Genomic DNA, 20,455 nt, shown 5'->3' with positions numbered 1-20,455 from the left:
ACACCAAAACCGCTAGCAGATCCACAAAACGCTAGCGGTTTTTGGGGCTGATTTCAGAACGATTCTAGGCATGTTTAGAGACGTTTTCTAAACATGCCTAGCAGTTTTGGGTGCGTTTTTGGGTAGCAGATTACAAATATTGTTACAGTAAAAGCTGTTACTGAACAGCTTCTGTAACAAAAACGCCTGGAAAACCGCTCTGATGTAGCGTTTTCCAGAGCGGTTTGTGTTTTTCCTATACTTTACATTGAAAATAAGTTATCAGAATCCGCACCATCTAAAATCTTTTTTATTTTAGCTCTTTAAAAGTATCATACAAGGCATAAAATGTGTGTATCACACCGCCATGACGCCATCTGAAGAAAGAGCTATTCTGAAACGCCGTGTGTCGTGGCGGTGTGATACACACATTTATGCCTTGTATGATACTTTTAAAGAGCTAAAAAAAAGATTTTAGATGGTGCGGATCCTGATAACTTATTTGCTTGGATATCCCTGTGCACTCCAGAGGCGATCGCTGCACATCAACATTATCCATTTGTGCTGATCCACTTGAAACATTAACTATACTTTACATTGAGCCAGAAACCGCATACGTGCAGCTGGAGGCACGTTTGCGGTTTGCTACAAACCTCAAACCGCCGGTGACAGAGATTGAGGCGTAAAAGGTCATTTTTTAAAATAACACTAAAAAGCAAAAACTATTGTGCAGCCATGATACATCTTTGTAGCAAATTATAAGAGACCAAAGACCAGAACTCCCATTTTAATTACCAGTACACTATAATTTTAATCAAAATACAAAATAGTACTTACAGTATACAACAGGTAAAAATAGCAATACTGAAACAAACAGCAAGAGGGAAAATGTCCAGGGATGCAACAATAAATATACAAGAATGTATAGGCTTCAAATAAAGCAGTAACAGGTACAGACTAGCCATGTGGAGGCCAGAAGAGGGGCTGGAAGGAGGACGGGGTAACAGATGAGTAGCTGGGTGTCTGATAAAGTGCCCCCCACTGCTGCATATTTCCTTCCATCACTGCAAAAGCAGTAGAGTGCTGTACCTTGTCAAAAGCAATACGTTTTGAATCAGAACTATTTATTGGCTGAGAGAAAAATAAAAAGTTAGCTTTCGGCTAATATGCCTTCTCCAGACTTCCATCCTGACTATATTAACAAGATGTTGAAGCACACAGATAATATATTTGTTGTGTTTCATGTGCTGCAATTCTTTTAAGCTTATAACAAATAGTGAACGCACTGTATGCCTAGCTATGTTTGAACTCTGGAATTACGATGTCTCTCCATCGCCCAAAGTCTGTGGTATGTGATGGTTTAACAAACAAGAGGTCTTATCCATTTGTCATAAATTAGCGTCTGTGGGAGATCCTCCTGAAGTTGTAATTATGGCATCCAATGACATTTGTTTATGTTTGCAAAAGTGTGTTTCTCCTCTGAATGCCCAGTGTATATAAGCTGTGTGTTTCAACATCATTTATATGGTGAGGATTGAAGTCTGAAGAAGGCATCTTAGCCGCAAGCTTACTTATTATTTTTTTTCTAAGTTAGCCAATAAATGGTACAATCCTGATTTAAAACTTCTTTCCTTCCAACACTGCAATAGTTTGGAACATTAAACTGGTCAGCCTGGGCAATTTTTAAACTCACAGATAGAAGTTACTTTGTGTTACTGTGAGAGGTTTTATGAAAGAGGAGTCCCAGGTCCCCATTCTGATGGACACCTATGCAGGTATCACCACTGATATTGTCACTTATCAGGATTTATACTGGTTTTCCTCACTGTGGAGATTTTGGGGTATAATCCGCAAACATCAGTAAAAATGCAATGCGCAGGTAGAACAAAGCAATTTTAAAGGTTTATATGAAAGTTATGCAAGTAGCGTAACCTATATTATGTATACATCATGGATACTGCTAATATAATGTGCATTACACCATTTGTATAACATGCATTATACCAGCAATGCACACATTGGGGTTGATTCATTAACATTAAGTAGTGGCTGGATAGTGTACTGGTTAAGGGCTCTGCCTTTGAAATGGGAGTCCAGGGTTGAATCCTGGGTAGGGTCAGTACCTATTAAGTAAGAAGTCATGGGCAAAACTTCCTAACACTGCAGGGTGGCCTTTTGAGCGCGCCTTTAGTGGCTGCAGCTTTTGAACGTTTTAAGTCCAACAGGAGAGAAGCTCTATAAATGTTAGGAGTATTATTGTTGATAGGATTAACATTTACCTCTCTAAGCAGTGCAAGTTAATCCAGCGAGCACATGCTACTGTCAGTGTAGCATGCGCTCTTTTTCTCCTTTGAAGTACCGCCTAATGCTATGTAGAGCGACTGAGATACTTTAATAGCGCGGCTGCTATGTTGATTAAGGTAGAAGCGGCAGTGCTATTGAAATATCGCGGTCGCTCTACATAGCATCGGGCAGTACTTCAAAGAAGCGTGTATAGCTTCAAGGAGCTCAAGTAGCTAAAGAGCCCATGCTATGCTCACAGTAGCGTGAGATTCGATCAGAGAAGGCTCTATAATGGTCGATCTGGTGGCAGATCGAGTAATGTATGGTCACCTTTTCTTCAATCAAGCCAGTGGGGCAGAGCAGAGATGATTAATGGATAATACCTTTGGCTTTGCCAGACAATTGTGGTCTCCTCAGTTGTGAGGCTGAAAATGATGTCTGTAACTGTCATTAATGTAAAATATGTTCAAATAAAGCAAGATTGAAATGACTGATCTGAGAAAATGAAAATTGCCCTAATCGCCTTTGGCTGACACACAAGGTGAAGGCTGTTATTGGAACATAAGGTTTGCTTATGTTCCGGAGTACAAGTAACATTATTGGGTGCTAGGAACTGCAGGGAGACACCTGAACCACATGCAATATAATACTGAAACACAGTGCCACCAGCAGATGAAACAGGGGACTGCAGGTTTCTCAGTAGCATCCTGTGTCCCTGTCACAGAGATTTCCCATTAGGCAGGACCAGGTGTGGGGTCAATTCCAACAGAACAAGAACTGGAGGTAAATCTCTCAAAAATCCACCTGATCCTGTGATAGCTGCCCTATTAATTTTGCACTCAATTGGTGTTGTCTCTTGGCCTGGATGTATTCAGTACTTTTTAAAATGTTCCCCATGCTCTGACCAAAATTACAGAGTACCCAGCAAGATCATGGTGAACCAGAACTCCCAGGAGTGAGTAAGGGGCTAAAAGAGACTGAAATGCCCTCTTACTAAGATGATATGAAAAACAGAAGTTTGCCTTCTCAAAACAGAAGGTATTTACAATTATTTAGGTTGGAATGAACTCTGAGATGTCTCCCATAATGCAGCACTGCTGAATATGCTAATCATCTCTTTGATGTGCCTGAAAGCTAAACACACCTCCAGAACGAACCGCTGGAATGCAATGATGTTTCAGCTTGTTAATATTACAGAGCCACACTAATCCAACATGCATACAGCCTGTTTCGGATTGATTGATCATCATCAGTGCATGGTATGGATTAATGTGGCTCTATGGCAGTGATGGCTAACCTTGGCACACCAACTGTGACAAAACTTCAAATCCCATTATGCCTCTTCCTCCCCAAGATATGCTTAGAGCTATAAGAGTATTGCAATGCCTCATGGGACCTGTAGTTCCACCACAGCTGGAGTGCCAAGGTTAGCCATCCCTGCTCTATGGGGTAGGACTTCAAACACCAAGAGTTACAGAGTACCCAACAAGTTCATGATGAACCAGAACATCCAGGAGCGTGTAAGCAGCTAAGAGAGAGTGAAAAGCAGTGTAAGCAGCTAAGAGAGAGATTATATGAAAAACAGAAGTTTGCCTTCTTAAAACGGAAGGTATTTACAATTATTCAGGTTGGAGTGAGCTCTGAGATATCTCCCAGTGCATCACTGCTGAATAATTGTAAATACCTTCTGTTTTAAGAAGGCATACTTCTGTTGACCAAAATGATGATCTCTGATCTCGGTGGCTCTGCAGAACTTGGCAGGAGAGAGTCTTCCTGGCAAAACTGCTCACATTACTATTGCCAGTTTGGTCTCTGGTCTCCTAAGTGAGTTTGACGGTGGATGACCACATGATGCTTTTGTGTGAAACTTTGCCCACACTCTGGACACATGAATGGCTATTTACCTGTGTGTTTTCTCCGATGTTTTTCCATACACGGCTTTCGGCTGAAGCTTTTCCCACACTCTGTACAAATAAATGGCGTTTCACCGGTGTGAATACGCTTATGTAGCTTGAGAGAGTACTTTCTTGTAAAACATTTCCCACACACTGCACAAGAAAACGATTGCTTGCCCGTATGAAGCTTGCCGTGTTCCGTAAGGGCTGATCTCTTTGTGAAGCTTTTTCCACACTCTGAGCAGGAATAGGGTCGCTTACCGGTGTGGATTTTCTCGTGTATATCAAGCTCTTCTTTTACAGTAAAACATTTCATACACTCTACACATGTGTAGGGCATGGCCCCTGTGTGGGTCCTCTGGTGTACGAGGAGGTGATCTTTCCGGGTAAAAGATTTCCCACACTCTGAACAAGAAAAGGGTGTCTCCCCTGTGTGAATTCTGATATGTGTGGTCAGATGTGAATTCCGAGTGAAACTCTGACTGCATTCTGAGCAGGAGTACGGCCTCTTCCCTCTATGGATGTTCATGTGGCGGGTATAGATTGATTTGTTGCCGAAACACTTCCCACACTCTGCACAAACATAGGGCCGCTCAGTGCTGTGCTGCATTCGATGTCGAACCAGTTCTGATTTCCATGCAAACCATTTCCCACATTCTGGACATTGGTGTGAATTTACATCTCCACTGCAAGGTCTTGGTTCAACAACTGGGAGGTTACCGTGTGATTTATTGGAAGGTCCTTCTGGGTTAGAGGGATCCAACAACACATTTGCATTGTAAACTATGTGATCAGTAGTTTGGGTAAGAAGCCTTCTTCCTGCAGAATATTGTGAGGTTCCACTAAAATCAGGAGAAGAAGTAAGATGTCCCTCTGATATATTCCCGATGCGTGCATCTGCTGGAAATATTTTCACATAAGTACATTAGCTTGTAAATAATGTATATTCAGTAGTTCGGAATCATGTGTTGGTTTAGTGGTTACCACCAGTATCTCTGAGCTCTGACACAGAACTAGCACAATTAACCAACTATGGTGTACTGGGGAACATTGTTTATTGATGTGCAATGGACATGAACCTAGCTCTACCTCAAATGATGAAAGCATGATGTTATACTGAGGAATTGAGTAAGGCCATTTATATGGTCAGTATCTCCTCCTCATTTGTTGGTGCTATGATGTTATACTGAGGAATGGAGATGGGCCTTTCATATGGTGTACAGTATCTCCTCCTCATTTGTTGGCACTATGATGTTATACTGAGGAATGGAGATGGGCCTTTCATATGGTGTACAGTATCTCCTCCTCATTTGTTGGCACTATGATGTTATACTGAGGAATGGAGATGGGCCTTTCATATGGTGTACAGTATCTCCTCCTCATTTGTTGGTACTATGATGTTATACTGAGGAATGGAGATGGGCCTTTCATATGGTGTACAGTATCTCCTCCTCATTTGTTGGTACTATGATGTTATACCGAGGAATGGAGATGGGCCTTTCATATGGTGTACAGTATCTCCTCCTCATTTGTTGGTACTCTGATGTTATACTGAGGAATGTGTGCTGGGTTTGTCTTCTTCAGTGTATATGAGAATAAGTGTTGGTTTCCCTGAGGTGCTTGATCAACAATTATTGTAGATTAATTGAAACCAGCCCTCATTGTTCCTGTCACAAGTATCACATGACCAGAGATGTTGACAGCTGTTCAGTGGCAGCAGCTTAGTGAGACTGGAAAGAGTGGGCAAAATGGACTTACATGCTTCATATGAATAAGGAAAAAAAAGGGCAATTTCAAAGAAAAAAATTACATCAAAGGAAGACATGGAACAATCATAACATGGAAGCCTCACTTGATTTGGAAATTGGTTTTCCTGGGTACATATTATCACGGCGCCAGGCAGTTGGGCAGAGGAGGAGCCGAATGACGGCTCTCCCTGCTGCTGCTAAACTCCACAGAGGCGTTAAAGAGGAACTGTTAGGCCCCGTTCACACTGCACGCGTTTCCAGTCGCGTTTTGGAAACGCGTGCAGGAGGCAGACACGCACGACATAGAGTGCAATGTCTGATGTTCACACTGCATGCGTTCCGGACCTGTGCGGTCCGGGAACGCATGCTGCACGTATTTTTTCCTAAAACGCACGGCTGTCCCATTCACTTACAGTGAAGGGGAACAGCCACGCAACGCATACAAACGCGAATGGCGTGCGTTCGTACGCGTTGCGTTCCGCACGCATGGCCATCCGCGTTTGTGATGTGAACAGGGCCTAACCAAGGACTGAACTTCATCCCAATCAGTAGCTGATACCCCCTTTCCAATGAGAAATCTTTACCTTTTCTCAGATCATCAGGGGGCTCTGTATGGCTGATATTGTGCTGAAACCCTTCCCAGAGCAGTGTGATGTCAGCTCCTAGGTACTGACATCACACTGTGGGAGCCTTGTTGCATTGTGGGAAATAACAGCTTTTTCCAACTGCCAAGCAACCAGCATCTCCTTCCACAGACATCACCTGCCAGCAATAAAGATGTCGCCATGTGATAAATATCATAAACATAAATCAGAGAGGGGAAAGATTTTACAATGGGCAAACATTGACTAAATCATTTATAAATAATTATTGTAAAAATTAAGCACTTTTTTTTTCATTAAACTATTTTCACTGCAGTTCCTCCTGTAGAAACTCAGAGGGAGATGTAATTTGGGGTCTGGCAATTGCCGGATCCCCTAATTACTCTTATGCGGGGCATGCACTAGACTAGAGCATTGCTGCTATGACGACGCCCAGCTTCGGTGTTCAGCGCTGAGCACCAAAATGAACTGATTCGGTTTTCCTTACATTCCTTTCAGCTGCAAGTTTAGGCAAATTATTTATGTTGTTAAAAAGGAATCGTAGTGAAAATAATGTAATGAATATAATTTATTTACAAATTATTGAGTCACTGTTTGCCCATTGCACAATCTTACCTTACTCTGATTTGCATCCTGAAATTAATCAAAGGTGATCTCTGCATAATGTTTGTTTCTGAGAAAAAAGTGAAAACAATACCTGGTCTCCCAGAATGCTCTTGGAGGAGAATTCAGCATAGCTAAACAGCCCAGGCTAAGCACCACTGGGAGGGTGGGGCTACATACCAATATACAGCAATATATAGATATAGGAAGTGTTTATGATGCTGAAACTAGGAAAATTACTATAACATAGTATCCTGAATATTTGCTGCTTTCTACTTGATGTCACTACAGTGCCTCTTTAAAATGTCGCCGAGGCAGCGCGCGGGGGGAGGGGGAGCAGATGGGACACAGAGGCATGTACCCTGCTGGATGACATGCCTCTGTGTCCCCCCTCCCACATTGCTCTCTGCTTCTGCCTCTCCACAGCCCCTCCCCTGCCTCCCTGTACTCCGCTCTTCCAGCATCATAACCACAGGGGTAATGGCTAACTTTTGTTTCCATTGCAAGCCGCGGAGCAGCGGGGATTGCGGCTACCTGATCCAACCAGCCCCCACGGATCAGGTAGCGTTTTTTTTAAGTTAATATCCCCACCTCAGGTTCCCTTTAAGTGGAAATTATATTTTACAACACAGATCTTCCTTTTACAATCTTGTCTCCTCTTACCAAGTGATGTGAGGGGCAGCTGATTCTCCATCGTGGTGTCCTTGTAGAGGTCCTGGTGTCTCACATAGCGCTCCTCCTCCTCTATTATGACATCTCCCTTAGATGTCTCTTGAATCGCTACCTGAATGTGGAAATCAATTTGGTTTCCATTGTAAATCATCAGTTTAAAAAAAAAACTCAGGAATGCATCATAAGCAAATGGCATTTATTTTTTAATACATAGATTAAAGAGTACCTGTAGCTGATAACCACTCACAGCCATTTCTTCCTTTTCCTGTTTTATTGTGCTCGTCATGTCATCCTTCTCTGCAGTCCCCGAGTCACTCCATATATGCATCTCTTCTTCTTTAACCTTAACCTTTAAAATATTTTCTTCACTCTAAACTCACAAAATGACAGAAAAAAAAATTATTTAATATGTTGACACTAGTAAACTGAGACTACATAGTCAAATCAAGATTTTCATCGGTTGCAGACCCCTCAGTTCCTTCTACCTGATAATGGGGGGAGATAGTGTGGTCTTCCTGTGTACAATCTTTGGAATGATGAGGACCTGTACATCTCTCTCGTGGGTTCCTGATACTGGATCCATCTGTAGGAGACACACACTGACTGAACAGATTGTTTCTAGGGAGGTGATTCATTAACCACCCTGGCGTTCTATTAAGATCGCCAGGGCGGCTGCGGGAGGGTTTTTTTTAAATTAAAAAAAAACTATTTCATGCAGCCACCTGAAAGTTGGCTGCATGAAAGCCCACTAGATGGCGCTTCGGAGGCGTTCTTCTGATCGCCTCCGGCGGCCAAAAGTAACACGGAAGGCCGCAATGAGCGGCCTTCCGTGTTTTGCTTACTTCGTCGCCATGGCGACGAGCGGAGTGACGTCATGGACGTCAGCCGCCTCCGATCCAGCCCTTAGCGCTGGCCGGAACTATTTGTTCCGGCTGCGCAGGGCTCAGGCGGCTGGGGGGACCCTCTTTCGCCGCTGCTCGCGGCGGATCACCGCAGAGCGGCGGCGATCAGGCAGCACACGCGGCTGGCAAAGTGCCGGCTGCGTGTGCTGCACTTTATTTGGTCAAAATCGGCCCAGCAGGGCCTGAGCGGCACCCTCTGGCGGTACTGGACGAGCTGAGCTCGTCCATACCGCTAAGGTGGTTAAAAATCAGAAAAATTGTAATCACAGCAATTTTACCAGTACTTATGCCAGTTATGTAACATGTGTTGCGGAAATAGCGCAAGTTGTGTTACCTAGGCATGGGTGTTATGTAAATGGTGTAAGTGAACTTCCGTCAATCATCCCCGTGTTTATTAGACGATGGGAGAGTCTCTAGGTGGATCCCAAATACTGTTCTCGCCCTTACAAGAAATTATACGTTTATAGACTTCCTGGTTCTCTGCTCCGCCCCCTCCGCATCCTGGTCGCATCACTTCAGGAACTACCGCTTGGAATGTACTAGTTCCACCCCCGGCTAGTGGTGAGCAGAAGTGCGGTATGCGTATGGCAGCTGCTGAACACCCGTGGGCAGCCGCCATACATCAAAAAGAGAGGAGTCCCCCAGCCCCGAGCCTCCAGCATACATCTGGCCCACTTTACACAAACCCCCTCCTCAGGGATCTCGGCTGGAAAAACTTTCCAGGATAAGGACCCACCCTCCGATGAAATTATAAAATAAAAAAATAACGAGAGCTTCTTTCTTAGTGCGTTTCCAGGCGGCCACACTGATGAACTGAGGTGCAGGGGAGGGCGGGGCTTTTAAACTTTCTTTGATTGGTGTTTCCACAGATCAGGCATCATCTGATACTTCAATTGTCCTGGATGCTAATTAGAGAAATTAAAGTCTTATCTTACCTGGCAATGTGAGGGGTGGCTGATTCTCCATCATGATGTCATGGTTGAGGTCCTTGTGTCCCTCTACATACTTCCCCTCCTCTGTGGAAAAATAGATGGAGACATCCTGACACCTTATAGGAACCTGACACACACAATGGTACAGTCACCATCCAGCCACGCCTCTTACTGTTAATGGATAATGTCCCATGATTCCCAGCACTGCTGACCTCTCCTGTCAGCAGCTCCCACATTTTTATTATCACTTCCAGAATCTTGTGCTTGTTGTGTCCCTTAGAAATCAGTGAGTGTGTTGTGGCATTCAAGATGGAGGACTGCCCAGGAAGCTGGTTTGAAGGCATCAGTAGTGTTTTTCTCACCAATTCATATTCCTGAGCAAAAGAAAGCATATCATTTGTTACCATAAACATTTCTCAAGCCTTCTTCTTTGTTTTGAGATAGAGAGAAGTGATGTCATGTGATCCTCCCAGAATCTTCCTCACCTATCTAGTTATGATATGTTTTGTTAACAGACATAAAAGTGAGGCCATGTGACATTTTCATAGTCCTCCTTACCTCACTGGTCAGCAGGTAAATGATGTCCAAGGTGAGATTTAATAGCCTTTCGGCCATGTGACTCCAGTCCTCCTCCATCTTTACTGATGAGGTCATGTGATCCACGTAGGGTTGTCCTCCCTGCGGATGAATAATGAAATGAGGACTACAGTATGAATACTATAATGATAATGTGAAAGGTTGAGAGAGTATAGACGGGAACTCCAGTGCCTGGAACCATGAGTAGGTGAGTTAGTATGCGCTGCCTTTATTCCTCCCCACATCGATCTGTAATGCTGCGGGGAGTAAGGGAGGAAATCAGGGCCGGATTTCCCATAAGGCACTGTAGGCACATGCCTACAGGTGGAGTTATGTATGAGAGGCGGGTCCCATCTCTGAATGTCCCCCTGGCAACAGCTGCTGCATTACCCTCGCTAGATCAGATTCCTCCATGCAAGGTCGGATGCAGCGCTGTGAGGGCCATTCCTCTCCAATACATGCCCAGCTGCTGGCTGCCCATCTGCCTCCTCTGCCCGTCTGCGCTCCTGGTACAACCAGCGTTGTGTCAGGCGCTGACAGAGATATGACAAGCGCAGGCTGGCTGTAGTGTGCTGCTTCTAGGCAACAGGAAGCAGGAAGCCGGGTTCTACAGTGGCGCCAGGTCATCCTGTAGAGTGCAGAATGCAATGTTGCCACTTGTCAGTGAATAGGAATGAGGAGGAGAGCAGCTCCAAATCCATCTGGACGGGGCTGACAGTTCCAGGAGGAGGTCGGGTGCACTCTCAGGGGAGGCAGCAGGAGTGAGTGTCGTTGTTCTGTGTGCTGATATATTGGCAGTTGGAATGCTGTCGGTGTCTCTGTGTGGTCTGCAGGTCACGGACCATTGATCTAAGGAATGTATATACTCAGTCAGTGGCCAGCCTTTACAAAACTTAAAGGCCCATACACACGGTATACAAATGTCTGTACAGACACGTTTTGAGCGACGGTTTGTTCGTGTGGACGTGACAAGAGACAAAGACTGTCAGCAGACTGTCTGCTGAAACGGCCATGTTTGAGCGATTGAACTGGTGAATCACTCGTGATTTCTGTCGCACAAACTGTTCCGGAGTCTGTTGTTGTCCTCACATGAGTATGGAAGTCATCTACAGACAGTAGACTTGCTAGCAACAGACGTCTATGCAACATTCAGTTGTCAGCTCTGGCTAGCAGACAACTTCCGCCGAGTCTTTACCTCTTCTGTTGTCACTTGTAGCTACTTTGCTGCTACAGACATTTGTATGCCGTGTGTATGGGCCTTAAGTCCCGAAGTAGAAAGTGGTCATGAGTGGCGTAACTACATAACATCACTGTTAAAAGGGAGAGCAGTAGATCTGAAGTCCGTTCTCTGTCTGCAGTGATTTAGCATGTATCGCTTCTGCAGAAAGGTCAGACAGAGGATGTGTGATTTTATCTTAGCAATTGTGCATTTCTGTGTCTGTCTCTGTTGGAGTGCATGCCTGTGTTCGCAAGTGTGTGTGCGTGTTTTTTTTTTCTGACAGAATATGGCTAATAGCTACTCTTTTAAGGACACCTGAACTAAGAGGGATATGGTGGATGCCATATGCATTTACTTTTAAACAATACCAGTTGCCTGGCAGCCCTGCTGATCTACTTGGCTGCAGTAGTGTCTGCATTGTCACACCTGAAACAAGCATACAGCTAATTTAGTCAGACTTCAATCAGAAACATCTGATCTGCATGCCTGTTTTGGGGCAACGGCTAAAAATGTATTAGAGATAGAGGCTCAGCAGTTTGCCAGGCAATTTACATTGTTTTAGGCTAATTTCACACCAGGACGTTGCGTTAGAGGGGGCGTTAAGGTCGCATAACGTCCCCCTAACTCAACGCCTGGTGGTGCTGGATCTGGACGTCAGAGTGAGCCGCGTTGTGCAGCTCACTCTGGCGTCAGTGATGCCGTGATGCGCACTCTTGTGCGCATGCGGCATCACGTGGTCCCGCCGACCAATCGACGCACAGAGCGGCTGCTCCAGGAAGTAAACACTGCACGTCTTAACGTGCAGTGCATATTAATTAGCCATGTGCCTGGCCGCTCTCCGCTCCTCCCCAACATTACTGAGCATGTGCAAGCAGTCTAAAGTACTGCATGCAGTACGTTGTCTTGTGACGCAGCGTTACAATGTAACGCAACGTCCACACTGTGAACAGCCCCATTGATTTTTCATTACTGTGCGGTGGGCTGCGTTACAGGCTGCTCTAACGTGCGCCTGTAACGTCCCACTGTGAAACCAGCCTTAAAGTAAATAAATATGGCAGCCTCCATAGCCCTCTGGCCAGAAACCCACTGGGAGCGCTTTGTAAGCGTGAGTGATTTGAAAAAGCTCTTGGTAATGCAATGCTATGGGTTTTTTTTTGTAAAATCACATCGCTCAAGTGGGATCACACCCATAGCATTACATTAGCTAGAGCTTTTCAAATCACAAAGACTCAGAAAAGCTCTCCTAGTGGGTTTCTAGCCTCTCAGTTCAGGTGTGTTTTAAAGTCATCCATGTACAAGAGTAGGTGGCTAATAGAAGTCCCATAACTGAACTTCCATCTATATCCAGATCTTGTGATTACCTAATGGTGCCCATACATGGTACAAATTTTTTCATTTTTTTGGATTAGATACTGTTCAATTATTCTGTTAGATCAAATATGACATTTTTTCCACTTGTTTGATCGGATTTTTGTTAAAAAAAAAAAAAACAACAACAAAAACAAAACAGGATAATTATTTGTTTTTCTTGATGGACAGAAAAGATTCGGTACTTATCCGTTAGCCGGGCGCATCCGGCAGGTGGCGCTAATTACTATTCCCCCTCCAGGCCGACATGGATAGTAGGGAAAGATGTAACTCTGGTGGAGTTTTGTCGCCACCTAGAGGATGCGCCCGGCTAACGGATAAGTACCAAAGATTCTTTTTGACTTTCATTTGATTCGATCATTTTTCTCGAATAAATGGGAAACTTAAAGAGACACTGAAGCGAAAAAAAATATATGATATAATGAATTGGTTGTGTACTATGAATAATTACTAGAAGATTAGCAGCAAAGAAAATATTCTCATATTTTTATTTTCAGGTATATAGTATTTTTCTAACATTGCATCATTCTCTAATATGTGCAGATTACACAACACTCAGCATTCAAAATGATTCTTTCAGAGCAGTCTGTGAACTAATGACCTCTCCTCTGGCAGAGAAAAAGACATTTGTTTACTTACAGTTGAGATAATAAAAGTCAGAAGTCAGCCCTCTCCACAACTTTGAAAGTCATAGAGCTTAATGGCTTTTTTGCATAGAGATAACAACTGGAGTTTCTTAACTCTTCCTGTACTGGAAACAATTAGACTGATGTATCTGATCTTAATGTTTTATTTCTTAGCTGTGCTACGCATACAAATCATAATATCATAATTTTTTTTTTGCTTCAGTGTCTCTTTAAACGTGCCCATACTCAGTACTATAAAAAAAAGTTTGATTTACTCCTGTATTCGACCAAAACAATTGAATTGAATGAAAGTCAAAAAGATTCTTACTAATTATTATCCAGTTTTTTCAATAAAATCCGATCGGACATGTTGGAAAAAAAAATCTTTCTATTTGGTCAAAAGGAATAATTGAACAAAATTATCTAATGCTGGGCATACACGGAGCGATCAGGCGGCTCAATTAGCCGCCGGATCGACTCCCGCAGCGTCCCCGCGGCCGCCCGGATCAATTCCCACTCGTCCCCGCGGGCGCTTCCTTATCTTCCGCTCGATTCATCGCTATTGTCCGCCTGCGGGGATCGAGCAGGGAATCGATCCGGCGGGCAATCGAACCTGTCAGATATTAAAAACCGTGCCGTGTATGCCCGGCATGATAAAAAAAAAAATAATGAAAAATTGTATCATGTATGGGCACCATTAGGGCTCTTAAGCCTGCAGTCTACTGAGGAATTTTCAGCTGCAATAACATGCAGCCAAATGGTGTGTCTGGTAACACCCCGCGTGTTCTCGTTCAATAGGAGTTGGTGTTATTTGGCAGCAAAAAAGTGACATGAAGCCACGCATGAACATTGCAACCAGAGCCCCCAGATGTAACTCTATGGGGGGGGGGGGGGGGGGGGGGGGGGGGGAGGCACCATCCCAACTCCTGTGCCGAGCGCTAGCAAGCACCCGAACGATGAACGGGAGCAGCAGACAGAATTTACCCGCATCAGCCTCCCGTTACTTACAGGGATCAAGCCTGTGCAAAAAAAGTAGCAGGGGCAGAGCATCATTAGTATAAGGCACTACGTGTTCCTCTCAGACTCAACTACAATATAATATACTATACTATACTGTAAAAGCCTACATTTAGGAGATCACTGGACTATTTACATATTCTATTATCTTATTACCTCCTCTGCTGCCAGTTCATGCAATGTCCTATCGCTGCTTCTTCCCAGCTTCCTGTCTACAAGCTCCACCCCTTCCTCCCTGTGCGTTCCACTTCTTCCTCCCTGTGCGTTCCATGTAATGGGGTGAGTTTCTCATGCTGCAGAGGACAATTTCTAATGCTATCTTTTCCTACAGTTTTACTACATCCCCCTCTTTTTCCAGTTTTGGCATTCTGGCAATGTACTTAGTTAAGAAAAAAGTAAAAATGACTTTATTCTAAAGTCCTCGCAAGAATATATAAAAAAAAGAAGCAACTAGTATGGTTGAGGTGAATAAGTGGGTAACTCTAGAGGGGAGCTGCTGCTAGTCACCTTTTCTGCCTCACACCAGCTCCAAAACCTAAACTACTGCCCAAATGTCACTTGCTACAGTTAGCTCACAAAATTGTCTAACAAATTCACTACTTTTACTGCATTTGTTCAGTTCCATGGAAATCCGCAAGCTATCTCCTCTCTTCGTAGCTTCTCAACCTGGGAATAGCCGATAGCAAAACAGTGCATAGCTCCCAACTGTCCCTCTTTCGGAGGGACAGTCCCTCTTTGGGAGCCCTGTCCCTCTTTCAGGACTTTGTCCCTCTTTCTATGTAAATATATACACATATTTCTCTACTAAAAATGTGTTTGATTGACTCTAAACTTTATTCCCATCCTTTCAATTGATATATTACTAATTTTAAAATGTTAATATGAATGAAAATGAACAAGGATAGAGAGGACCAGTGTTGTTTTAATTATAAAACAACATATTTTTCTGATGAAATCTTTATGGTATGCGTGATTAGGGGTGTGGCAGGGGTGTCGCTTAAAGGAATACTTAAGTCTAAAAAAAATGATATTTACTCACCCGGGGCATCCCTCAGCCCCCTGAAGCTGGATGGTGCCCTCGCAGCCCCGCTCCAATCATCCTGTCCCCGCCGGCGGCTACTTCCAGGTTCGGCGACAGCCGCCGACAGGCTGGGAACGCGAGTGATTTTCCGCGTTCCCAGCCGCTATATCACCCTCTATGCTGCTACAGCGTATATGTTATACGTTCCCAGCCTGTCGGCGGCTGTCGCCGAACCTGGAAGTAGCCGCCGACGGGGACAGGACGATCGGAGCGGGGCTGCGAGGGCACCATCCAGCTTCAGGGGGCTGAGGGATGCCCCGGGTGAGTAAATATCATTTTTTTTTTTTTTTTTTTAGACTTAAGTATTCCTTCAAGTGTCCCTCTTTCTCATCTCAAAAAGTTTGGAGGTATGCATTGGTATCTTACTATTTTACAGTGGTATTTTTTTGTTAGTAAATCATCTGTAAAAGTTACTGATTGTTAGGCAGAGTGGTCTTACCTCCGCTGCAGACTGCAGCGCGGGCTCCACTGCTGGGTTTGACGTCACGGCGGCCACCGCCGCATCATCCCAGTCCACTCGCGCTGGGCTTTCCCCGGCACATCAGCAAGGTTGGCACGCTCATGCAGGGAGCGGCAGGACCTTTATGGGTTTAAGAGAAGGGTCAGCTGACCTGCCGGTCAGCTGACACGGGGCTTCTGCTTCTCTGCTCTGATTGGTGCTTGTCTTCTGGGCGAGAGCATGGGATTGCCTGGCTGTATTTAATCCTAGGAATGTCAGTAGCTCACTGTCTGTTGTTGCGAATACTTCACAGTGCTAGCGCTCAGACCTTAGTCAGATCCTTGTGTGCTTTGATCCGGCAGGACCCCGGGGATATCACACTAGATTAGGATATTATTATTGTATATTATATTGTATTACTGTGTATGACCCTTTGCCTGAATCTCTGACTACTCTTTGCCTTACGAATCTGTACCTTCATCAATCTGATCTGTTGCCGACCTCTGCCTGTCTATAGACTCTGATTTTGCTTTACCACTCTGTACCTTTGCCAATCTGATTTTGCTGCCGACCTCTGCCTGTCTATAGACTCTGATACTTGCCTCACGATTCTGTACTGCTGCCTGACCGACCCGTTACCGACCTCGCTTGTTTGACCTCTCTCTGTTTAGTGATAGCCCCAGCCACCAAGGGCTATCACTTTAGGAGTACTCCTGATATTACTGTGCACCAATTCACGTGTGCTCACACTCTAAATAAAGTACTGACTATTGTATCACTAGTGCTACCACTGATCGTTACACTGATATTTTACTACAACAAAACCTAGCCCTATTCTCACACAGAACCCTCCCTCTAAGATACCTAACCTTAGACCACCCAGCTAACCTTAACGTGAACCTAAGCTGAAAAAAAAAAGACTAACTTACCTGGGTCTTCTACTAGCCTACTGCAGCCACCCTGTGTCCACACTGACACAAAGCCCACAGTGACTTGTCATTTGGATGCGCGGCTCTGGTCCGTGCACCTCCTGATCACACCTTGTTTATCCTATATGGTAGCCCATAGTCCCTATTAACTGTTCACTTAGTCCTTTTTTCCCTCCTCTCTCCCTCCTCCCGGAGGGAGGAGGGTCTCATCTTCCAGGGAATTTTAGTATTTCAAAACCCAGCTTACATACCGTGGCTGGGAATTGAACCCAGGTTGGGCTGGGAATTGAACCCAGGTCTCAGTGTGTGGTAGGTATCTGACTTAACCACTATACCACCAACAACACTACATGCTGATGCCAGCCTAGCATGTACCATTATGGTCAATCCAAGAGAAAAAGTAGCGTGCTTAAGGATTTGTAGTATTTCAAAAGCCATCTTACATACCGTGGCTGGGAATTGAACCCAGGCAGTGCTGGGAATTGAACCCAGGTCTTAGTGTGTGGTAGATAACTGATTTAACCACTATACCACCAACACTACATGCTGAAGCCAGCCTAGCATGTACCATTATGATCAATCCAAGAGAAAAATTAGCTTGCTTAAGGATTTGTAGCCAGGCATGGCCTTGCCTTTTGTGTTCAACAGTTGTCCTAAGAGAACCCCAGATAGCCAGGTAGATTCATTTCTCTCTCTCTCTAGTAGGGATGGTCACCGCTTTCCGTGGAATTGTATTTTCCGTAATTTTTAGGCGGAAATTGTTCATTCCGTTCCGTTTGGTCGGAACGGAATTGCTTTTTCAATCTCGCGGAATTCCGAAAATGCCTGTGAAATTCTGCCGGTATCCGTTGATGGTTTTAAGCTGAAAATTCAGTTCAATGGCATCAAGCGAGAGAGAGAGCATTTTTCTCTTGGGTATATCACAATGGTACATGCTAGGCTGGCTTCTGCATGTAGTGTTGTTGGTGGTATAGTGGTTAAGTCAGATACCTATCACACACTGAGACCTGGGTTCAATACCCAGCCACGGTATGTAAGCTGGCTTTTGAAATACTACAAATCCTTAAGCGTGCTACTTTTTATCTTGGATTGATCATAATGGTACATGCTAGGCTGGCTTCAGCATGTATGCTGCACAAGGCTGTCCACCCAGGCACTGTATAAGTCCACTCCGTGGTGTCCTGCTCAGTCTGGTCAGACTTATCCCTGCTGTGTGGCATGCTTCCCACAGCTCTCAGATCAGCCGTCTACTTCCTGGTGATGTCACAGCGCTCTAGCTTGCGATTATTTTACTGTATTGCTGCCCATTATAACAACACGTATAACTTAAGCCATTGACTCTGTGGCTCCCTCCTCCATGGTCTACCATCACCATGCCCTTCAACAACCCCTGCTTAACAAGGAGTTCAAACTACTGAAACGCCACTCCCGGATAGCAGAACAGCACCGGCGAAAATATTTGCCTGAGCATTTTCACAGAGGCTTTACACACACTCAGATATGCCCTCTCAGAAGCTTTTTCCTCACTCATCTCCTCACTTTCCCACAACCCTAAACTACTCTTTGCTACATTCAACCCCCTCCTCCGGCCCCACCCCAACCACCCATTCCCTGCATCTCAGTCGAGGACTTTGACTCCTTCTTTAGTGCCAAAATCTCCAACATCAGAAAAAGCTTTACCCAGCAGACTCTTGTCTCCATTCAAATCCCAAACCTTACATCCTCCCTAACTTCTCAACACTGTCTGAACTCACTGTCTCCTTTCTCATCTCTAAATCTCATCCCACTAGATGTGCCCTCGACTCCATACCCTCTTACCTCATTACTAACTTATCCTCTACCATCTCACCTACCTTAACCTCCCTCTTCAACATTTCTCTCACCAAAGCATTGTTCCATCCACACTCAAACAAGCCCTCATAATGCCTATCAGAGCCGGTGTGATGAACATTTTTGCAACTTTATAATCGTTTGCAACCGGTTGCAATAATTTATACTTATAGCTATCAGAAAGTGCAACCTAACCATTGATTTAAATGGGTTTTTATCAGAAAATGCAACCCAACCTAACCCTATTCTCACACAGAACCCTCCTCTACTACCCCCCTGGAAGGAATAAAGAACACCCCTGGTGGGCAACTAATAACCTTACCTGGAGGGAAGTAATACCCTCCCCCCACCTTGGTGGGCAACTAATAATCCTCCTGGAGGGAAGTAAACCCCAGCAGTTGCAAGTAATGACAGCCAGGAAATGTGAAAGAAGGGGCACGCACGGTGAAGCACAGTCTATTGAAGTTGCAAAATATTATAGGTTGTAATATTTTTCATTACACCGGGACATGGTCTTCCAGCACCCAAGGCTAAGACACCAAAGTGCGCCCCCCCCATCCCTCCCACCCCAGCCATCACACACTGATTGCTATAAGACTAAGTGGCGCTCCATGCCCCCCCCCCCCCACCTTAATCTCTAGTTATCTGGCTTGCAGTCACTGCCATGTATCCCCTTTACTTATTTCTCTCTGCTTCAAACACAAAGGAGAATGATAGATGAGTGAGTTGTGTGCCCCCTACTACAGACTGGAGCCTCTTTCTCGCCTCTGCCCAGCCCTGATGCCTATACTCAACAAAACCTTCTGTCGACCCTTCTATCCTGCCCAACTACCACCCTATTTCCCTGCTCCCCTTCTCTTCCAAACTACTTGAGCGCCATGTCTACATTGACTTAGTCCATCACCTCACTGCTAATTCTCTATTTGACAACCTCCAATCTGGATTCTGCATCAGCCACTCAACCGAAACTGCCCTACTTAAAGTATCAAGTGACCTGGCAACTGCTAAATCTAAAGGCCTGAACTCTATTATCATCCTCCTAGACCTCTCTTCTGATTTTGACACAGTGGACCACTCCCTCCTTCTCCAAATCCTCTTATCCATGGGCATTCAGGGTCTTGCTCTCTCCTGGCTTTCCTCTTATCTCACAGATAGGACCTTCAGAGTCGCCCACTCCAGCACCACCTCCTCTCCACAACCCCTCACTGTTGGAGTTCCCCAAGGCTCAGTCCTCAAACCTCTCCTTTTCCTTATCTACACTTATGGTCTTGGTCAGCTCATCAGTTCCTTTGGCTTCCAATATCACCTATATGCTGATGATACCCAAATCTACATTTCAGCACCTAACTGGGATACTTTAACTGCTCGTGTCCCTCTCTTCAGGCAAGCATACTCTCCTACCTGACCACCATTTCTACCATCTCATACACAGCTTCCCTTTACATACTGTTCTATCCCTTAAACCTTTAGACTGTAAGGCCTTTTTGGCCAGGGCTCTCTTCCCCTATGTCTCTCAATGCTGTGTAATGTGTTTGCATACCTCCCATGACTACTATGTAAAAATCTGTAGTTAATTTGTACACTGCATCAGCGGTAATCCACAATTGTCTTGTCTTAACTGTTGTATTGTTATACCCTGTATGGTGTTGTACAGTGTTACAGAAGAGGCTGGCGGTATATAAATTAATAATAATAATATCAACTTTTTCAGGGAGCAAATAAAGTAAGTAAAACAGCCTGGTTATGTTTTGTAC

At 44.6% G+C, this 20,455-nt stretch overlaps 1 protein-coding gene across 1 annotated transcript; it reads right to left on the bottom strand.

Annotated features, from left to right (window-relative positions):
- Positions 1 to 803: 803 nt before the first annotated feature.
- On the bottom strand, positions 804 to 14,618 carry LOC137534851 (zinc finger protein 436-like). The gene is made up of 8 exons (XM_068256521.1): positions 14,579 to 14,618; positions 10,175 to 10,294; positions 9,789 to 9,990; positions 9,620 to 9,700; positions 8,268 to 8,365; positions 8,009 to 8,152; positions 7,774 to 7,894; positions 804 to 5,054 (listed from the first exon to the last, which is right to left on the bottom strand). The coding sequence occupies exons 2-8, from the start codon at positions 10,268 to 10,270 to the stop codon at positions 4,159 to 4,161; spliced, it is 1,638 nt and encodes a 545-aa protein (XP_068112622.1). The 5' UTR covers positions 10,271 to 10,294; positions 14,579 to 14,618; the 3' UTR covers positions 804 to 4,158.
- Positions 14,619 to 20,455: the final 5,837 nt, after the last annotated feature.

This window comes from Hyperolius riggenbachi, chromosome 10, assembly GCF_040937935.1.
Source record: "Hyperolius riggenbachi isolate aHypRig1 chromosome 10, aHypRig1.pri, whole genome shotgun sequence".
In the NCBI taxonomy this organism is placed as follows: domain Eukaryota; kingdom Metazoa; phylum Chordata; class Amphibia; order Anura; family Hyperoliidae; genus Hyperolius; species Hyperolius riggenbachi.
The sequence above is the reverse complement of the archived record's forward strand: the minus strand, read 5'-3'. Positions and strand labels throughout refer to the sequence as shown.

Bases quoted from the DNA above. Each gene is read 5' to 3' on its own strand.
- LOC137534851 (XM_068256521.1), bottom strand. From the start codon at position 10,270: ATGACCTCATCAGTAAAGATGGAGGAGGACTGGAGTCACATGGCCGAA. The intron at 7,895-8,008 runs GTACTCTTTAAT...TTCCACATTCAG, and splicing joins TGAGTGGTTATCAGCTACAG to GTAGCGATTCAAGAGACATC. The intron at 5,055-7,773 runs GTAAGAGGAGAC...TATTTCCAGCAG, and splicing joins GCTGCCCCTCACATCACTTG to ATGCACGCATCGGGAATATA.